Genomic DNA, 21,468 nt, shown 5'->3' on the forward strand with positions numbered 1-21,468 from the left:
ATAGTATGCTTTAGGGAACAGCCAAGGCTGATCACACAAGTGTGATAGCATGCGTGAAAGGTTTAAGAGTGTTTTTGAATGAACCTTATCAGAATTCAACTAAAGTTATACAACACTGGTTTATAATTAAAAGCCCCAGTTGATCTGTAAATCATCAGCACTGTTATACCTGAGGAACAGTTGTCGAAGTTGAGGTCTCCGAGGATCACATCGAAGGCCACCTGATCCTCCAGCACCTTCTCCTCATCTGCGGGACACGAGGTGACCCTTCGAAACTCTGCGCCCCACTCCAACAACATGTCCAACTGCTCGCAGCGCACCGCCGCATCGCCTAAAATACATACCAAAACCAAATAATCAAAAGTCACGACTGAATCTGACGGATGCCTTCATTCAGTAAGGAGCATGTGGAGTGTTGTGCAAAACAGCATTTGATTTGGATGTAGTGTAATGAAAAAGCGTCACACTGAGGCGCCTTGACTTTATCACATTTTCACGACTCATGGTTGTGGCAGATGTAGAGATTTAATGAGGCCAGCGAGAGAGTGAATGAGCAGTGGAGCAGACTGAAAGAGCAGACGATCTGCAACATTTCTACTCCAGAGAAAGTGGAGGAGAGGAAAACTGAGGGGAAAGAAAAACAGCAGATTAATTGCTCAAACAGTTTGAAGTGTGTGTGATGCTGCTAAAAATGTTCTTTGAAATTGTCTAAAAGGGGTTGTGTGTGTGTGTGTGTGTGTGTGTGTGTGTGTGTGTGTGTGTGTGTGTGTGTGTGTGTGTGTGTGTGTGTGTGTGTGTGTGTGTGTGTGTGTGTGTGTGTGTGTGTGTGTGTGTGTGTGTGTGTGTGTTCGATTTATGTCATTTTTCAGGAACTGGTTTTCTTTTCAAAAAATTGGTGCGTAAGCCAAAAAAACTGCCAGTTCCCAAGCGAGTCTTTGTGGAGTTCAAGGACATGAATGGAAACCCTGCCCACACTTTTACACTCAGGGTGAGCTATAACAGGAGTCTGAGATTTTTGCTTTAAATGTTGCTTTGATTCCTTATTTCTTGTTTCAGCCAACTCCTCAATTCCAGCCCCACACTGTAAAAAATATTGGGTTCCAGACAATTCCTTCATGTTGTCCCGAAACAAAACGATTTAGTTAACTTAATCATTTTTACAAAATTAAGTGGGACGGCACTGTGGCTCAGTGATTAGCACTGTTCCCTCTCAGCAAGAAGGTCGCTGGTTCGTGTCCTGACGGGACCAGTTGGCGTTTCTGTGTGGAGTTTGCATGTCCATGTTCACTTGGATTTCCTCCAGGTGCTCCGGATTCCCCCACAGTCCAAAGACATGTGCTATAGATAAATTTGATTAACTATATTGGCCTTAACATATGAGTGTATGTGTGAATGCATGGGTGTTTCCCACTGGGTTACGGTTGGAAGGGCATCCACTGTGTAAAACAAGTGCCGCATAAGTTGTCGGTTCATTCCACATTGGTGACCCCTGATAAATCAGGGACTAAGCCAAAGGAAAATGAATGAACAAATGAATAATTTAAGTGAACATAAAACAATGAAATGAAAAAAAAAAAACTTAAGAACTGTGTTGTCTTAACCCATTATGAAGAAGTAGTTTGAACAAGCAGCTAAAGTTAACTGATGTTAATTGAAGATGAACCTAATCTAACCCTTACCCTAGTCACATTACCTCAGTATAATGACGGGGACACTATACATCAGTGGTCACCAAACTTGTTCCTGGAGGGCCAGTGCCTTCAACCTTTTTATCAACACCCTGTTTCTAACAGTCATCACCTGCTTCACATCCTCCTCCAAAGCCCCTGTCCTTCATTCGAAAATAGAAGTGGGCAATATTAAAACATTAATAGAACTGAGGTCAAGCCTTCCAGAATGGGGGAGAAATGTAACACGTCTGTTTGTTTTGTTGGTTCCCTTTGTTCAGTTTTCTCATCATCATATTAGTTAATTAATTAAGTGATTCCCCCATAGTATTTGAGTATTTGAGACTTTCTCCATCTTACTGTTCATTTGTATCTGTCACACAACCAGCAATCGCTCTCCAGAGCTCGCTGGTATTCACACGAACACCAGAACTACACTTCCCCATTTCCCAGGACTACATATTCATACATGCACTTCTCCCAGACACGCACACCTGCTCATTCATCTAACTTGATTACACTCACCAGCTGAACCCTGTCAGAAACTGAATACACATTATTCATAAGCCACTCTTGCACCCATCTGGTTTACCGAGTCTTGTTTACTTTTTGTGACATTACAACGCATTTCCCTGTCTTGTTTTCTCCGTGTTAGAACCTAGCCCTGTATTCCCTGTTCTCCTGTTTAGCCGCCTGCCTTGTGACCTATTGCCTGATTTACGACTACGATTTTGGATTTGTCTGCATATACCCGATTGTACCTGATTTGACCACTGCTTGCTTGACGCTGAATAAACCTGCATATTGGATCTTACCTCAGTTGTATCTGTCACTTCCACCCCGTCGTTACAGTATCTATGATTATATGTAATGTTTATTTTTTTCTCTGTTTGGATTAGTTGTCACCATTATTAAAGACTACATTATTGTGTTTTACCACAATATGTTCATCACACAGACAATTACAAAATCAATAAAAACTAAAACTAATAACTAAAAACTAAAATAACTAAACTTATTGTAGAAAAATTATAGATTTAAAGGTATTATATTTTTATAGATATATTATAAACAGGGCTTGACATTAACACCCACCAACCCACCAAATGCGGGTAGATTTCAGCTTGGTGGGTTGGAGAGCCGCTCTCGCTAGCCACTTTGGCTGGCTGAAAATCATTTTTAGACTGTAGTTCATCGAGAAGCAGCACGAGTGACAAAATAGACGCAAGCTTTCTTCACTTACTGATGAGGACTTTAGTATTGCGCGCATGGCTGATGTGAGGCGCGTGAGTGTTTATAAAGTTTGCGTGATCCCGTTTCCTTGCGTGAAGCAACTGTGCCTAAATATACTTGATGAAAAAGTAATGTTCATGCACTCACAGTCCAGCTGCATTCAAGAGCTCCAGTTTTTTTTTTTTTTTTTTAAACGTTTTTTTGTTTTTGTTTGTAAGCAGCAGCGGTCCGCTTTCGCTTTAAAGAGCCTCTATTATGGGTTTTTGAATATGAGCTTCTATGTAGTGTGTAACACAGCTCTAAGTGAAGTGAAATATCCAGCTAAGACTTAAATCTGAAAGTGTTTAGTGTTTAAAAATATTGATTCATTTATAAAAGTCTACTTATAGTGCTTCAAATGAATAATTTTAATAAGCCATTTCGGCATGACGATACGAAACTTAAGCCCCGCTAAATTGCTACGTGTGCAAACCTGGGAAAATTTAAACTTGCGACTCTGCCTACAAACAGTAGCAAAGAAAAAGAGAAAGACAAACACTGTAGCAAAATCCGGTTGAATCAATTCATGAAGACGCTGTGCTCAGCTGGATATTATTGGAAATGTGAGCAAAAGTTATTGTTATTTTCTCAACCCAAAGATGAAACTGTGACGAGTCAGTGGTGAGGTTTAATTTAGCAAAAATACCACAGCATTATAGCCCTCATTTTTCTGACGAGTGCTTCAGTAATCTACACGCTTACAACGTCTGTCTCGTGCTAAATGCTGTTGACCATTCGCAACAGACTATCATCGGTTCAATCAGCGCAGATTAGCTTCGCGCTAAGGTAGGATTTGGGTACAAATGAATCACTGAACGATTCATTTGGGAGTCGCTGGGATAATTAGGTAAAAATAGATGCATATTATAAAACAATAAAAGTGTTTTTTGACCTTGCATGCATATCAGACTGTTGTTGGAGACCCTTAAAACCAAAATATGACCCTTTTTAATGTATTATAGGGGCTCTTTAACCATTCTTTGAACAGATTATTAAAGGACTTAATGTTAACCATGTACACGTGATCATCATCTTTTATTATTGCACACAGCATGTTTTTCACCTGCTTTCTTTTGCGCTGTTTTTTATGATAATTTTATGGTTAAATTATCAACCATTACAATAACATTGCTTTAATAGAAGATTAACTTCCCATTTATCTACAGTTAACTGGTGATCTGGGACCTTTAGCCTGGACAGATCACTGTGCATAGTTTTAGATGAAAATAGTTATTTTTTAAATGCAATTTTTTTAAGGAAAGGTTTTATGGAATAAAAAGTGCATGTACATAGCTATATTTAGCTTGTTTTAAAAATTTTTAACTAGTTAAAATTTGTAGTTAAGAAATAATTAGGGCAACACAGTGGCGCAGTAGGTAGTGCTTTTGCCTCACAGCAAGAAGGTCACTGGTTCGAGCCTCGGCTGGGTCAGTTGGCGCTTTTGTGTGGAGTTTGCATGTTCTCCCTGCGTTCACGTGGGTTTCCTCCAGATGCTCCTGTTTCCCCCACAATCCAAATACATGTGGTACATGTGAACTGGGTAGGATAAATTGTCCGTAGTGAATGAGTGTGTATGGTTGTTTCCCAGGGATGGGCTGCGGCTGGACGGGCATCCGCTGCCTAAAAACGTGCTGGATAAGTTGGCGGTTCATTCCGCTGTGGCGACCCCAGATTAAGACTAAGCCAAAAAGAAAATGAATGAATGAAATAATTAGTTATTTGTTTATTTATTTATCTATTTTTTTGATGTGGCCAGTGAAAAAATTGGTAAATCCCTAATGTTAAGCCCTGAAAAGTCTAAAATAAAAATGAATTGCAATGTAACACAAATGAAACCACAACCCATTTGAGCAGGTCATACATAGCACACAAAAAAGTTGAATGAGAAAGCGTGTGGACATACAACACATTCTCGCGGCAAATCATAACTTTTTGATTTTGTGGCTAATTCGTATGAATTCGTACGATCTAACTCGTACAATTTAGTACGATTTGCTCATCACCCAATGACGGTTGGGTTTAGGGTTGGGGTTTGGGTGCCACGTCTCCTTTTTAAAATTGTACATTTTAATACAACTGAACTAGCCACTAAACTGACAAAACGTAAAATACTTACGTTTCCTCGTGAAATCAGGCTGGGACATAACACAAACTCTAAATCAAGTAATCTTAGCATGCCAAAGTCAATTTTCTGCATATAAAATATATTTCCCAACAACAAATTTGTGGCTAGTAAAAATGGCGAGTGGCTAATGTATAAAACTACTAGTGTAGGAAATAATGTTGGAAAACTACTAGTGGCTGGTGATCAAAAAAAGTTAATGTCAAGCCCTAATTATAAATAATATGAATATATTATGTTTTAAATGATAAAACCAGTGGTGCAGTGGGTTACAAAATCGCCTCACAGCAAGAAGGTTACTGGTTCGAGCCCAGGCTGGGTTAGCATGTTCTCCCCTTATTTGTGTTGGTTTCCTCTGGGTGCTCTGGTTTTCCCCACGAGTCCAAAAACGTGGTATAGGTCAATTGGGTCAGCTAAATTGTTGGTAGTGTATGTGTGTGAATGAGATGGATGTTTCCCAGTGATGGGTTCCAGCTGTTGTCGTAAGTTGTCGGTTCATTCCGCTGTGGCAACCCCAGATTTATAAAGGGATCAAGCCGAAAAGAAAATGAATGAATGAATGATAAAACCAATAATGTTACAATCGTATCATACATTTTAAAATAACAATAAATCATATTTTGATACATGATAGTACAAACATAAGATTAACTCCACCTGACACAAGCAACTAGTGAGCAATACATTTTCCTGAAATCTCAAAACTGAACACGAAACCACAAGGCAGGTAACCTGACATACTGTACACGTGTGTGTGTGTGTGTGTGTGTGTGTGTGTGTGTGTGTGTGTGTGTGTGTGTGTCAGGAGAATAACTCCAATCTGCCTCTGCACTGTCAAAACCTATACTCTACCACACTGTACTGTACACACACACACAAACAGAGTGTGACAGGGGAAAACAAGTGTTTGAGAAAGCCCAGACCCTGTCCAGCATCATCTCCAGCATAATCAGGTTTCTCCCTCATGCTTCATTTCTGCTCCTGAAATAGTGGCGCTCTATAATTAGCCCTGGCGGCAGACACACGCATGCGTAGGTGGAGCCCAGAATAGCACGAGTGTCTTTGTAAAAAATGAGCGCGGGCTTTAAATAGGGCTGACGCCAGGGCCCGCCGAGCACCTGTCGTCATGGAAACGGGAGCCGGTGGGCGAGCGGGAAGTGCTGTGATTAATCGGAGCGGAGAACAGGGGTCAACAACACGCAGCGATGACACAGGATACTGAGATGAAAAAGCAGAGTAGAGGAGATTGTACAGCCTCACATACGAGAGACATGGAAATCTACTGGATGTTCGGGAGACGAGCAGCGAGGTCCGGACAAACCTGTCAGGATCGCTCAGGATCAGAGCGACGGTCTGAGCAAAGCAGCAGCACTGGGGGTCATGAATGGATGTGTGGGGCTTAAACATGAACAGGCGACATGGTGCAAACATTATGGTCCTGAGGAGAAAATATGGCTGCATAATAAAATTTATGTTATGTAAAAGATGTTTCATTAATAATGTATACAAGAAAGTGAAACAATGTGAAATAACATCCATAAAGTAATTAATAAAAATTTAAATGGAAAAATACCAATAACATCTACAACTTTATTTATATTTATACATATACATAACAACTACATATATATTTAGACAACAGTTCTGTCTGGTTCTCAAATCTGATTGGCAGATAGCCGTGCAATATTCTGCAATAACAGCACTCGTACAGCCTCTTCACCCTTATATACTTTATATTTGTTAATTTTGGCAAACAATATTAATATAATACACTCTCAGAAATAAAGGTAAGAGATTGGTCACTGGGTAGTACCTTTTCAAAAGGTACAAATTTGTTCCTAAAAGGTCTATATTAATACCTCAAGGGTACGAATTACTACCTAAAAAATACAAAAGTTTTCTTCTTAAAATTTTTAGGTTCTAATATGTTTCCTTGAGGTATCAATATGGACTTTTTAGGTACAAATTTGTACCTTTCGAAAAGATACCACCCCAGTAACAGATCACGTACCTTTATTTCTGAGAGTGTATAATACAATAATTATTAATATCACAATAAAAATACAATTATAATTATTGAACTAAATATACAGATTTAAAACTAAATTTTTACTTAGTTCCACTTATCACATTAGGCTGAAACTATGCTTTGTTTTAGTATTACATTCAGGACTTATGATGTATATTGTGAATATAATTTTGTTAATAAAAATAAATAATTTTTAACATGGCAGTACAGTCATACATAGATTCCAATCATAAGCAAATACATAGGAACTCAATTATCGCTACAAATGTAAAGTTGGAAAGATTTTTTTTCACAGCTTAAGAAATAGAAAAAAATGTCGGTCAAGAATCGTTTTGAAATCAGATCATGACATCCATAACTGGAATCGCAACAGATTCTAAAGTCCGTAAATATTCCCACCCCAAGTTTATGCAGTTGAAGAATATTAAGCCATCCTGAATTATTAGTCCCCCTAACACACAGGTGTCAAACTCAGTTCCAAAAGGGCCGCAGCTCTGCACAGTTTAGTTCCAACCCTAATTAAACACACCTGATCAAACTAATTGAGTCCTTCAGGCTTGTTTGAATCCTACAGGTAAGTGTGTTGGAGCAGGGTTGGAACTAAACTGTGCAGGGCTTCGGCCCTCCAGGATTTGAGCTTGACACCCCTGCCTTAACACATTTCTAAACATAATAGTTTTATTAACTAGTTTCTAATAATTCTTGTGTCTTTGCCATGATGACAGTAAATAATATTTTACTAGATATTTTTTTAATACTAGTATACTAGTATTCAGTTTAAAATACAATTTAAAGGCTTAACTAGATTAATTAGGTTAACTCAGCAGGTTAGGGTAATTAGACAAGCCGTTGTATAAGGATGGTTTGTTCTGTCAATCAAAAAATATATAGGTTAAAGGGGCTAATAATTTTAACCTTAAAATGGTTTTTAAAAAGTTAAAAACTGCTTTTATTCTAGAAAATATAATAAAACTAATAAGGCTTTCTCCAGAAAAAAAAATATTATAGGAAATACTGTGAAAACATTCTTGCTCTATTAAACATCATTTGGGAAATATTTGAAAAAGAAAAAGAAATTCACAGAAGGGCGAATAATTTTGACCATAGCTATCTAACAAGGTTTTGGGGAAAACCACCCCTAACTGGTTGCTAGGTGATTCTCATTCAAGGAGTCACAATAATATGACTCAGCCTTTGTTTTGTATGTCTGAACACTTGCCTTCAATAGCATGCAGATGAGTACAGGTGATGTATCCAACAACACGCTGGTCCTGAGCGGAGCTTCCCACCTGCACCTGCACAAAACAACAAAAGACAGACGTCAAAGTCAGAGAAACACAGACTCGACATACTCTCAGCTGAGCATCTGCTGTTATAAAGCACACACTCATAGTGTTATCAAACGTATTCTATTGATATTTCGATATGTGTTTATACTGACTTTTTTAAAATAATACAAAATCAACAGTATTTTCAGCAGCATCGATACACACAATTTCTTGCGCTCTAAAAGGCAAAATATATGATAACATCAACATACCAGTCTTTAAAACACAATGCCTACATTTATAACACAATGTAAAGTGAAAATAACCTATAACAAAAGACAAAGGGCTCTATTTTAACTATCTAGGCGCAAATTCTAAAGTGCGTGGCCCAAACGTATTAAGGGCATGTCCGAATCCACTTTTGTTATTTTAAAGACGGAAAAATACACTCTACGAGTCAGTTGCATGGCGCCATGGCGCATTTAATATTTACATGGCAGACTTTGTAAGAGTAAAAACTGAGCTCTTTACTAGCAAGAAAAAATCTAAAAAGACCATCTGCAGCGCGAGGATAAAGAGTGAGCCTCCTCCATTCAGCCTCTTTACTTTCTTTTTACTTTTACTTTTTACTTTACTCCTTTTCTTTCTTGGATGAGGAAATGTTGTTGAGCGCACACCACTGAAGACTTCTATAAGCCTACATATTTAATTTTTTTTAAATCTAATTGCTTCAAAACTATTTCTAAATTCAGTTCTAATTTCCAGCAAATGAATAAATTAACAATAATAAAAAACTGCCCATATGGTGAAAATCAAAAAGTTGTTTTTATTAAAATAAATACGCACATAATAAATACTACTACTAAAAATAATAATATTATACAAAAGCAAATTGTCATGAATAAACAGAAAAAGCCTCCTAAGAGGAGGTATGCAGGTATGATTTTTGTATTTATGTAGTAAAAAGAATTCTTGTAGCATTTTAATCCTTTATTTTTTCATATTTAAAGATATTTGTATATTGCTGTACATTCCGTGTATTAAGCTTTTGTACCTGCATAGATGCATAACTAATGCGCTCTTGTATTTAAACAACTTAAAAATTTGTGTTGCGCTGGTCTGAAAATAGCAAAAAATTGTGCAAACATGTCTTATGTCGGGTGTATAAAGGGCCCAAAAACATTTTAGAACCACCTAAAGAAAATAAAACATTGTTTTCATTTATTTGTTTGTGTTATTGATTGTAGATTGCTTACTGGTTTAAGAGCTAAGGTTCATTTGACTTTCATAAAAACACTGTGACAACATATGTACAGTTCTGACTAGTGGTTTCTGATCTAAAACTAAATCTGCAACTAAGAATAGTGGAAACTTATTTGAATGCTAAATAGCACAATTCATTAGAATGTTTTAATTCAAAGTAACAAAAACAACAAATATTAAATAATCAAATCATTCATTCATTCATTCATTCATTCATTCTTCGTTGACTGATTAATGTACTAATTCTTTATCATTATAAATAAGCCAATCTGACTTGAATTTATCAAAAGAAGATGTGCATAAAAACAGTCATTTTAAATATTTATAAATGTTTATTATAATATAATATAATAATAAATAAAGCAATATTTCCCTGTGATACTGAAAATGGAGCTGTGCCATTAAAGTTTATTAAAGTTAAAAACTTGTGACAATAATACTTTCTCATCTTTCTAGAATTCAGTCTTATCTAAACACTGCGCACATCATCACTTTATATTCATGTTTCTGCATAATATTAGCTCAGTAGTGATCTGACACGGCCTGAATGCTTCAAAAAGACAAATTGATTAGTATGTGAGAGCAGGTTTAACAACACTAAAATGCTGCACAGTCAGCACATGCTATTTCAGATCAGACTTTTTTATACTCAGACACACACACACGCACGCAAATATAAAATTACATTTTATATGTGTTCATACAAAAAATTTTTTAAAATGTTGAGCGTTGTTAATAATTAAATATTTTTTAATTTAATTATTGGTGCCAATTTTAGGTGAGTAATAGCAGCAGAATTATATACAAATGTGACAAATTAAGCCAAAAAAAAAAAAAAAAAACTGCATTAGAAAAATAAAAAAAATTGTGGAGCCAATAAAAAAGATAAATAACACACACAGCTGTTTCCACATACTGTAAATTAGAACCCGATATCTCTACTGTACTGATACTGTACTAATACTGTACTGTACTGTAAACTTTTTCCAAAACATTATTATTGTTATTATTGTTGTTGTTGTTGTTGTTGTTGTTATTGTTGTTGTTGTTATTATTATTATTATTATTATTTATATTATTATTATTATTATTATTATTAAAATATATTCATCATTTTTTCTTTGAGTTAGTCCCTTTATTATCAGGGGTCATTACAGTTATATGAACCACCTATTTTTATTATTATTATTATTATTGTTGTTGTTGTTGTTGTTGTTGTTATTATTATTATTATTATTATTGTATTAAAATTCATTCATTTTTCTTTGAGTTAGTTCCTTATTATCAGGGGTCACTCCAGTCTATTATTATTAATATTATTATTATTATTAATATTATTATTGTATACATTCATTAATTTTTCTTCAGTTTACTCTCTAAATTATCGGAGGTCTTCACAGTGGAATGAACTGTCAATTATTATTATTATTATTATTATTATTATTATTATTATTATAGTTTTTACACTATATAAAGTCAACCAATGAATTTAATTTGAATTAAAAAAATAGTTTTGAATTCTCAAAACAGCAATAAATAAATAAATAATACAGAATTGGAAGATATAAATTTTTATTGCAGTTTGGAGTTTCAATTTCAACATGTACAGTTTTAATCAAGTATCTTGGCATAACTCTAGACATAAATGAAACATTTGATACTCATGCTAAAAATATGTGTAAGAAGGTCAATCCAAGTCTAATTTTTTTTGTTTTATTAGAAAATTTGTAACATATCAAACTGCAAAATTAAACATGCACACAATGATATTCTCACACTTGTCATATTGCATTACATCATGGTAACAAACCTCTGTAACCACACTGAAGCCTATTGACACGATATATAAACAAGCAGTAAAAGTATGGACTTAAAACCTATGCGATGGCATAATTGTGAGGTTTTATGTAAACATAACCTTTTAGTTTTGATAGTTTAATAAAGTTGTATTTATAAAATTGTTTTTTAAATGTTTAAATAATCATGTAGGCATCAAACCTCTCGCAGAGTTACACAAGCAACTGCTAATCGTGACTGTCTTATTCCAAAGAGTAAGACCTCTATTGATCAATGTGTTTTCTCTCTATATGTATTTATTTTATGTTCAATTTATGTCAAGTGTTCCTTGGACAGAATTAGCAAGTCTGCTAAACCACTTAAACAAACGCATTTGGTTGTCCAGTGTAATTGTGATGTCTATGTCAAAACAAATAAATAATATCGCAAAAAATGAAACCTAAAATAGGTAATAAAACCTAATAACGATTAGAAATAATAAAACTAATGTAATGAACAAGAGAGATAATGTTAGAGTCAACAGTTTGTGCGTGTTTGTGTGTGTCTGGCTCTATGCAGACTTTGTGTGCTACTTTCAGTGTTAGCATCTCACTGTCCTCTTTTCCTCAGTCACTGTAAATCATTCAGTGACTTTCATCGTCTTTTTGTCAGGGAGGACTCGTATCGAAAATGCTGAGGGCTTCAGCACCGCTCCAAACTCTGTAAGCCTCCACAAAAGTGGCAGTTCTCCATCTCAGTGGTGGGCAATAATGAATGTCAATGTATTTTTCTGAGGTGATTTGTGGATTTAATTACACTAATGAGAGTTGGACCATGTGGCCTGTACTGGATCAAACAGGGCTGATACGCTTTCCTTTCTCTCTCAGCTTCATTGCTTTGCTCTGTTGCATGGTTGTATGCTCTCTCTTTCTCTTTCTGTGTTCTTACGTATGAATATTTTAACCGTTTATCCATGCTTGGCTAGGTGTGTGTATATGTGTGTGTGGGCTTTCACTGACAGCCTTTGGTGGAGGCTGGAAAGTCAGATGGGTGGGGATGATTTGTATGTCTACGGGGAGAGCAAAGGTAATAGGTAATAAAATGAGAAAGGTATACAATAACATATAATTACATAACAATAAAGAAATACTTAAAAAATACTGAGCCAATGTTAAAAATGTATCTATCCGTTTGTTAAGTGGTGATGTGTTTGTGACGTATGTAATACTGTTTCCGGGTCCAAGCCGCCATTCACTTGAGTGGAGAAATCATTCATTTATGATCACTTTTTATTCCTATCATACATTCATTCAGTCATTCATTCATTTTCTTGTCGGCTTAGTCCTTTTATTAATCCGGGGTCGCCACAGTGGAATGAACCACCAACTTATCCAGCAAGTTTTTACGCAGCGGATGCCCTTCCAGCAGCAACCCATCTCTGAGAAACATCCACACACACACTCATACACTATGGACAATTTAGCCTACCCAATTCACCTGTACCGTATGTCTTTGGACTGTGGGGGAAACCGGAGCACCCGGAGGAAATCCACGCAAAGGCAGGGAGAACATGCAAACTCCACACAGAAACACCTGCGCCACTGCCTCGCCCTTCCTATCAAATATTAAAGTTAATTTTACATAAAGTCATAGTGTACACAACAATCTCTGGGCTTGCTGCATAACAAATACCAACATTTTAACAATTTATAAAAATGACTCACTTTCTGGCCATCGAATATTAGGCATGGACATATATATTGCAATCGTGACTTTCGAAAGTATTAAATCGCTTTGTAAACGTTTATTATTACCATTTCATCTATCTCCCCATTCAGTTGAATAGAGCGCTTGGACCCGGAAGCTGCTTCGGGTGACGTCACACTTAACAAGCGGATAGGAACAGCAAAAGGAATTTGTAAAAATTAAATAGAATAAAATAAAATGAATTAAAATAAAATAAAATACAATCAATTTAAATAAAATGTACTAAAATAAATTAAAATAAAATAATATTAATTCACATAAAATAAATAAAATGTATTAAAATAAAATAAAATGTATTAAATAAAAAAAATTAATTAAAACAAAATAAAATCAAATGTAATAAAATCAAATAAATTTAATTAAAATTATATAAAATTAGTTCAAATTAAATAAAATTTAATTAAATAAATGTTAGAATTAAATGTAAAAATTAAAAGAAAAAAATATGTTTAAATAAAATAAATGATTAAAATTTAATTTAAACTAAAAAGTAATACTGAGCCAATAGTTAATTTTTAATAGCCCAAAAAACTTTTGTCTATGTATTGATGTCAAAAGTTTGTAATTCAATATCACAGAATGAAATAACAAACAATAAATACATACATACACAAAATATGTATAGACAACATATGGATATTAAAGGTAATAGTAATACACTACCTGACAAAAGTCTTGTTGCCTATCCAAGTTTTAATAACAGCAAATAATGGCTCAAATAATGATCATTTAGTATCAGATGTGGCTTATATGAAGGCTTCTAGATTACGCTTATTTTACCTAAATGAGTATGATTATGCCTTTTAATTGGGACAGTAAGGTCTGACTTTGCTTAGACAAAACTAGTCATGGTGCAGTGGAAAAATATTTAATATTAGCTCACGAGCCCATGAGCTTGGACGACTGCATCCATACGACAGGATTTTGTCAGGTAGTGTACATGTAAATAAAAAATCGATAAGCTATTTAAAAAATCAATGTATTTTAACAATAAACTTTTTGAATAAATTAATTTTGAACTAATTGGAAAAAACTATGCTAATATTTGCATTTATACATGACTGAAAAATACATATAACGTTATCTTTATTATATCAGTGGTGGATTTAGGCATGGACAATACGGGTTATCGCCCAGGGGGATGTTCTAGCTTCCGGTATGAATTCCGGTTGTTAAAATTCACGCTGATAAAATATGTGCCACTAATAAACTAAACCGAAACTGGAGTAACAGCCTTTTATGCAGAGATACAGTTGAAGTCAAAATTATTAAACCCCCTGAATTATTAGCCCCCTGTTTATTTTTTTCCCCAATTTCTGTTTAACGAAAAGGATATTTTTTCAACACATTTCTAAACATAATAGTTTGTTCAGTAGACTATCAGAAAAAAATGCTTAAAGGGGCTAATAATTTGACCTTAAAATGTCTTAAAAAATTTAAACTGTTTTTATTATTAAGACTTTCTCCAGAAGAGAAAATATCATCAGATATACTGTTAACCATCACTTCGGAAAAAAAAAAAAAAAGAAGAAGAAGGGGGGCTAATAATTCTGACTTCAACTGTATACAGCTTAAAGTGACATTTAAAGACTTAACTAAGTTAATTAGGTTAACTAAGCAGGTTAGGGTAATTAGGCAAGTTATTGTATAACTATGGTTTGTTCTGTAGACTATTGAAAAAAATTGCTTAAAGGGACAAATAAAAATGAAGAAAAAAATATTATCAGAAATACTGTGAACATTTCATTGTTCTGTTATGCATCATTTGGGATATATTTAAAAAGAAAAAAAAATTAAGGGGGTTTAGCAATTCTGATTTCAAGTGTATGAAATATGATGATGATGATCTTATTTTGACTAAGCATGGCTATGAAGCAGAAATGAGTCAGGGACGTGACATGATAATATTAATTCTTGGCCATGAGTCGGGTCTAAAACAAAACATTTTTGCTGCATTCTATAGAATTGTAATAATTAATATTCATGCAATAGATTTCTTAAATGATCTAACAATATCACTCCAGTTGTGTCTTTACGTAGTTTTTCAGTTACATTTAGGTCAATTGGGTAAGCTAAATTGACCGTTGTGTATGTTTGTGAATGGGAGTGTTTCCCAGTGATGGGTTGCAGCTGGAAGGGCATCTGCTGCATAAAACATATGCATATTCATTCCACTGTGGCAGCCCCAGATTGATAAATGAACTAAGCTGAAAAGAAAATTAATAAATGAATAATAATTATTATTATAATTAGATTTATATTCAATAAATATAAATAAATAGTTATATTTATTGAAAACAACTATATTTTTTATTAGGGGGCTTCATGTCTATATATATGGTTGTATATGGGGTGGTTCGCTCAGGGTGCCATTTAAACTAGAACAGCCACTGATTATATCATGATAAGATTAAATCATCTGAAAACTAACAGACAACAGATCCATAAATTAATCATTTCTAACACTCTAAGAAACAAGCTGGTGTTTTTTGACCTTGGATAGATGTAAACAAATCACGGTAGACTCTAAAATACCTTTAATAATAAATTTAAAATGAGGGAATGTATTTAACAGCTGTCATATTGATGTCAAATTTCACATTGGTACACTGTAAGAAATAAAGGTACAGGAGCTGTCACTGGGGCAGTATTTTTTCAAAGGGTATATTTGTCCCTGAAGGGTCCATAATGGTACCACAAAGTTACTTTTTAGGTATATTTGGGAACTAGTATGGACCTTTTAGGTACCACTGTGGACTATTTGGGTACAAATATGTATCTTTTAAAATGGTACTGCCCCAGTGACAGCTCCTGTACCTTTATATTACAGAAATGCTGCAAATGTTGCTGTGTTATGAATATGTGGTACTGATTATACTTGCAGCATGTTTAATCTGAGCTAAAGTGCACACAAAGTTTGTGTTGCTACTCTGTGTGTGTGTGCATACATGCAAAGTTTTAATGATCAGTGTGCTAATTGGAATGTGTCTGCTGCTTGTGGGATCTCATATAAGGTTAAAAATTATTCACCCAAAAGAAAAACAGTCCAACACACACACACACACATGCCCACTCACATGCACTCACACATGTACACACACGGCAGGCAGCCTAATAAACTTCCTCCTGTTCTTCTAATACACTCCTACTGGCGGCTTGAATGCTGAGCTGATAACACACATACACACAAACACACACACACAACGACCAAAGTCGGCTTGTGCTTCACACCAACAAAGCTTTGCAAATTGAGCTGACCACAGCAGGAGCAGCAGGTCACACTCTTTAGCACTGAAAAACTGCTCTGATTGCTCCACAATCTCCACGTATTAAGGCAACAATTTTGCAGCCCTTCAGCATTTCAATTTCCCCTTGAAGGCTATGTATGTCAGCGGTCGCATTTCCTTGCACTGAAAACAGTAATTTAGTTTTACACCCTAAACCATTCTAAGGCTTCATTCATAAAACGCAAACACAAGTGAATTGTTTTCTTATTAAATTCAATGTAATTATTCATGCAAAACAGGTTTGTCTGATGAGTGACCTTTACAAATAGAACTTTGGAACACTTCTATTTATAGACGGATTAATTTTGCAGCATGGTTTCCATAAACTGGGTAGTTCCGCATTTTCAGTTTTGACGCATGAAGTATTTGCTTCAAAAGAAATTTCAAAGTCTTGAAATGTGTCTAAATGAATAATAATAATAAATCAGTTAACTAAACCAAGTCTGCATTTTTTGGCCAAAATTAGAGTAATAAATAGTCAAATATTTTATAGTAATCACAGCGCAAACCATTAAAATAAATGGGCTTTAAGAACTGAAAAAATACCATTTTTGGCTGACAATTTTTGGTGGCCATAAATGTAGTTGTTCATTTATATGGGAGTTAAGTATTTTTTGAAAACAATAACACTATAGTCTCTACAAAAAAATGTGTAAACTACAAAATATTTAGATTTCTTTTTCAAATTACGCATATACTTAATAGGATGTTCAACCCAACAACTTCTCACGCTCTTCACTTATTTAAAAATGCAGTAAGTGATCTGCCTAAATGCTAACCATTAAGCATAATATCTTTGAAACACAGTCCCTCTCTTGCAGTCCAAATCCATGCCTCCTGAATTCACGTGAACGTGCACACGTCAAAGACCCACAACTAGATCATGTCATTCACCATTTAGAAAACTTCATATTACTTTATAATACTACAATTCCGAACGAAAAGCAGTTTTCAGTTGTGTAGTTAGCAAGCAAAACTTGTCATTATGTGCAATATTTCATGCTTGCAAGGTCTCACTCTCTAACAGGCTTTGTCCTAAAGCAACTACTGCACTCTCAGAAAAAAATGGTACAATGTTGTACCAAAGCAGGTACAAACCCTAGCCACTAGAGCAGTACCTTTTTATTGAACAGAATTGTACCTTAAGACAAAAGCCTTTTGTATCTTTAAGGACACGATTTGTAATGTGGGAAACTAAAATGTACCTTGCAGATGCAATATTGTACAAAGGTACAAATCTGATCCATAAAGGTACCACTACAGTGACAAGACACTTTGTACTTTAACAGTGTCAAATGTATTCCTTCAAGGACTATTTAGAGGCATTTTGCAATATCCAAAATCATGGGTCAATTTATTTAGTAAATATAATACATCAAATACATTTTAAACAACATTTTTTAAAGGTTTTTTTTGTGTGAATGCAACTTTCCCATTTACAATAAAGTATAAAAAATACTTTCAAATCAAACAAAGATCTATTTTTGCTAATCATTTCTGAACAATTTTCACAAAGTGTGGTTTATTCATAAACTAATTTCGAGAGGATCACGTGCTTATAATCAACACGGCTGGCTCCTTGTTAGCTTCATAATCAGCCCTATTAGATGATCACGGAAGCAGTATAAATAACCTGAGTTTTTCACTCCAGTTATCTTCGTCTTGAAGCTCCCCCCCTTTCCACCCCTACATCCTCCCACTTTTTCTGATCGGGCGACACGGTGGCCCAGTGGCTAGCACTGTTGCCTCACAGCAAGAACACCGCCAGTCCAACCCATCGGGCCGGTTGGTGTTTCTGTGTGGAGTTTGCATGTTCTCCCCGTGTTCGCGTGGGTTTTCCCCGGGTTCCCCGGTTTCCTCGCACCGTCTAAAAACATAAACCATAGCCAATCGACTAAAACAAATTATCACCCAATACAACCTGTTTACACTTCTCACGGTGACAAGCAGAGGAGTTCTCGAGACCTACCTAACCTCGAATTCCCCTCTCGCCCTTCTAACGGGAGGGAGCCCCGGGCTCGAGGATATTACGAGCTCAGGGCTCTCTCCCGGGACAGCATGCCAAATACGCTTTATTGATTATCAGCTAAGTATGAACTCTTGAAAATGTTAGAGAAACACATTCTCCCATCTACAATGTAAAACATTTTTCTCCTATTTTCACACAATAGCTTTGTAATTGAATTTACTTAATTTTAAAATAGAAATAGAATTATACAAAAGTATTGTAAAGAGAAGGTGATGCGGTGGTAGCACGATCGCCTCACAGCAAGAAAATCACTCGTTCAAGCTTTGGCTGGGCCAGTTGGCATATCTGTGTTGAGTTTGCATGTTCTTCCTGTGTTTGCGAGGGTTTTCTCCGGATGTTGGTCTTAAAGAAACAGTGGCAGGGAAATGAACGTAACTATCATGTTGCCATATGGTTACGGCGTGCAGTAGAGGGTTAATTATGCAGGTTAACATCTTGTATGAGCTTCTGTTACTTCTACTGTTCATTTTGTTGTTCATTCATATTTTATGTTTCAATTAATCTCACAGTGCACATTAGAGATATTCTATTACAGTAGCACAGGAAACACATGGCATATAGAATAATCATTTATGTGATAATGTTGTTAACACTTCTTTAATATAAATCACTAAATAAAAATCAATGGAGTGTTCTATGTGGGGTGTCACGGTGGCGCAGTGGGTAGCACGATTGCCTCACAGCAAGAAGGTCGCTGGTTCGAGCCCTGGCTGGGTCAGCTGGCATTTCTGTGTGGAGTTTGCAATTTCTCCCCGTGTTGGCATGGATTTCCTCTGAGTGCTCCGGTTTCAGGTGAATTGGGTTAGCTAAATTGGCCGTAGTGCATGTGTGTGAATGACGGAGTGTGAATGGGTGTTTCCCAGAGTTGGGTTGCAGCTTGAAGGGCATCCGCTGCAAAAAAAACATATATATGCACGTATGCTGATAAGTTGGCTGTTCATTTTGCTGTGGCGACCACTGATTAATAAAGGCAAAAAGAAAATGAATGAATGAATGTTCTGAGTGGTTGCTGAAAAGTTTCTTATGGGTTGTTAGGTAGTTCTGAGAGTGTTCTGAGCAGTTCCTAGTGTGTTTGTTTAAACATGCAGTGTTTTTTTGGCATAATCCAAAACATTCTAAACAAAGTGAACATCAGGATTTTTACAGGAAAAAAGCAAACACTTTAAAATCAGTTTAGGCTCTGTTTTAGAGTTTTAATCCATGTGACGCATGTGTGCTACAAAAAAATTTCTCATTGATGTCTTTAAAGGGCCATGAACCCCCCTTGTTTCATCAGGATGTTTTCTCTAGTTAGAAAAAAGTCAGAAAAGTTCAGCTTTGTCTAGCTTTGTTTAGGTGGGAGTGGCGAGTGGGGAAAGAGGGAAGGGTTTGCATGAAAATGGGAGTCTCAGTAAATGCAGGTGCTGATTTTCACAGCGGCAACACTGACGCAGGGGACTACACAGACAGTGACTATGTTTAAATGTACATCAGTCATTGAATTATTTGCCTTAATTTGAATAAAACAATAATATGATCAAGGGGTTTACATGAGTTGCTTTTTGAATGTTCCTTTCAGGATCCCATTTTACATGTTATGGCACATAATACAATTAACGTCATTGTGTCACCACGCTATCCACTCTTCCTCCAGAGTTTTATGTAATTTTGGGTGTTTTATTTTTAATTTGTCGACTTTAACTGCAAGTTGGCACTTTCAACTTCAATTAAGGGACATTTCATGCATGGTGGAGAGATATTGAATGTGAGGAACTGCAGGAAGAGTGTAGTTTTAATGGAATTTAATAGAATTTAATAGAATTTTAATACAGCGGAAAAAAAAACCTCTGAATTTCTCAGTAGATGCAAAGACTCTTTAAGTGCCATGTGTGTATAGACTATCCTGTCACAAAATGTGGCAAAAATCCTACACGACGATACAAGTTTGATTAAGGTGTTTACATGTTTACATTCGGAGAGCAGCATTTACAGCAGATCTGTCAGTCCATAATACTGTAGTGATATCAACGTACTGCAAACTGAGAAACTAAATAATTTTGACAAAGGTATGTCTTTAAAAACTGAAATAGTACTGCTGATGATACTAATTAACTTTGCCATCTGAATAAACATATACAAAGAACACTGATCGCTCTCCAAATCCGTAGTGACAGGACAATCAACACAAACTGGAGCTGAGTCTTTTTCAAAAGGAGAAGAGTGGCAAATCCGGATTTCATTATTTTCAGATGCGAAAAGCTCTTGGGTAAAAAAAACATTTTTTGCGGCACATTTACAAACACTAACGACACATGTCTCTGAACAAGTCTCTCTGAACACTGTAAAAAAAACAGAACAAATTACCTAGAAATAACGCAAAAAATACATTTTTGTGAAATATATGTGTCCTATTAGTGACTGTCAATATCTTAAAAATGTGTTTTGGTGTTTCATGACCCCTCAAGAATATGTAATATAGCATTTTTAGTCTTTCTTGACAATATTTTGACAACACTGTTATCTGTATGCAAATGTTTTCCAAAATGCTCAAGCTGTAATTTAAAAAAAAAAAAACAATTTGAAAAGCACTGTAGCATAGCTTGTCAATTTTAGGCCCTGATTTCTCACATTCACAACATTTAAACATTCCTCTATACTACTGAATGCATTAAACACACATCAAAGATCTGCTAGCGATCATGTGAACCCTAAAGGAGCATCTCTCCATTGACGTTGAGCGTTGAGAGCTCTTGAAAAATAATAACAATACGAGGGCTGAACATACATGCTGAAAGGCCTTAATTAAAGGGCCGCTCAGTCCTACGGGAAGCATTTTTAATTAATATCTCCACTCCACACACATCCCTCCCTCTTTTCATTGCCTGTTCATTTTGCACGCCTTTCCCCCCTCCCAAAACTCATTTGTCTGTCGTTGTTTATCAAAAACTGACCTTTTATTACCCAAAACGCCCTGAGCATGAAAGGCAGTGTCGAAGAGTAATGACCTAA

The 21,468-nt window shown here is 35.6% G+C and overlaps 1 protein-coding gene across 5 annotated transcripts in view; it reads right to left on the reverse strand.

Annotated features, from left to right (window-relative positions):
- The window catches only part of smpd3 (sphingomyelin phosphodiesterase 3), a 105,301-nt gene that overhangs the window by 12,679 nt on the left and 71,154 nt on the right, over positions 1–21,468 (reverse strand). For all 5 annotated transcript variants that reach the window (XM_073942228.1, XM_073942225.1, XM_073942227.1 and 2 more), the window contains 2 exons: positions 8,310–8,385; positions 170–331 (listed from right to left, as the gene is read on the reverse strand). In XM_073942228.1, the coding sequence (XP_073798329.1) occupies positions 170–331; positions 8,310–8,385 (238 nt within the window). The remainder of the gene's footprint in view (positions 1–169; positions 332–8,309; positions 8,386–21,468) is intronic.

This window comes from Danio rerio, chromosome 25 (genome assembly GCF_049306965.1).
Source record: "Danio rerio strain Tuebingen ecotype United States chromosome 25, GRCz12tu, whole genome shotgun sequence".
NCBI lineage: Eukaryota > Metazoa > Chordata > Actinopteri > Cypriniformes > Danionidae > Danio > Danio rerio.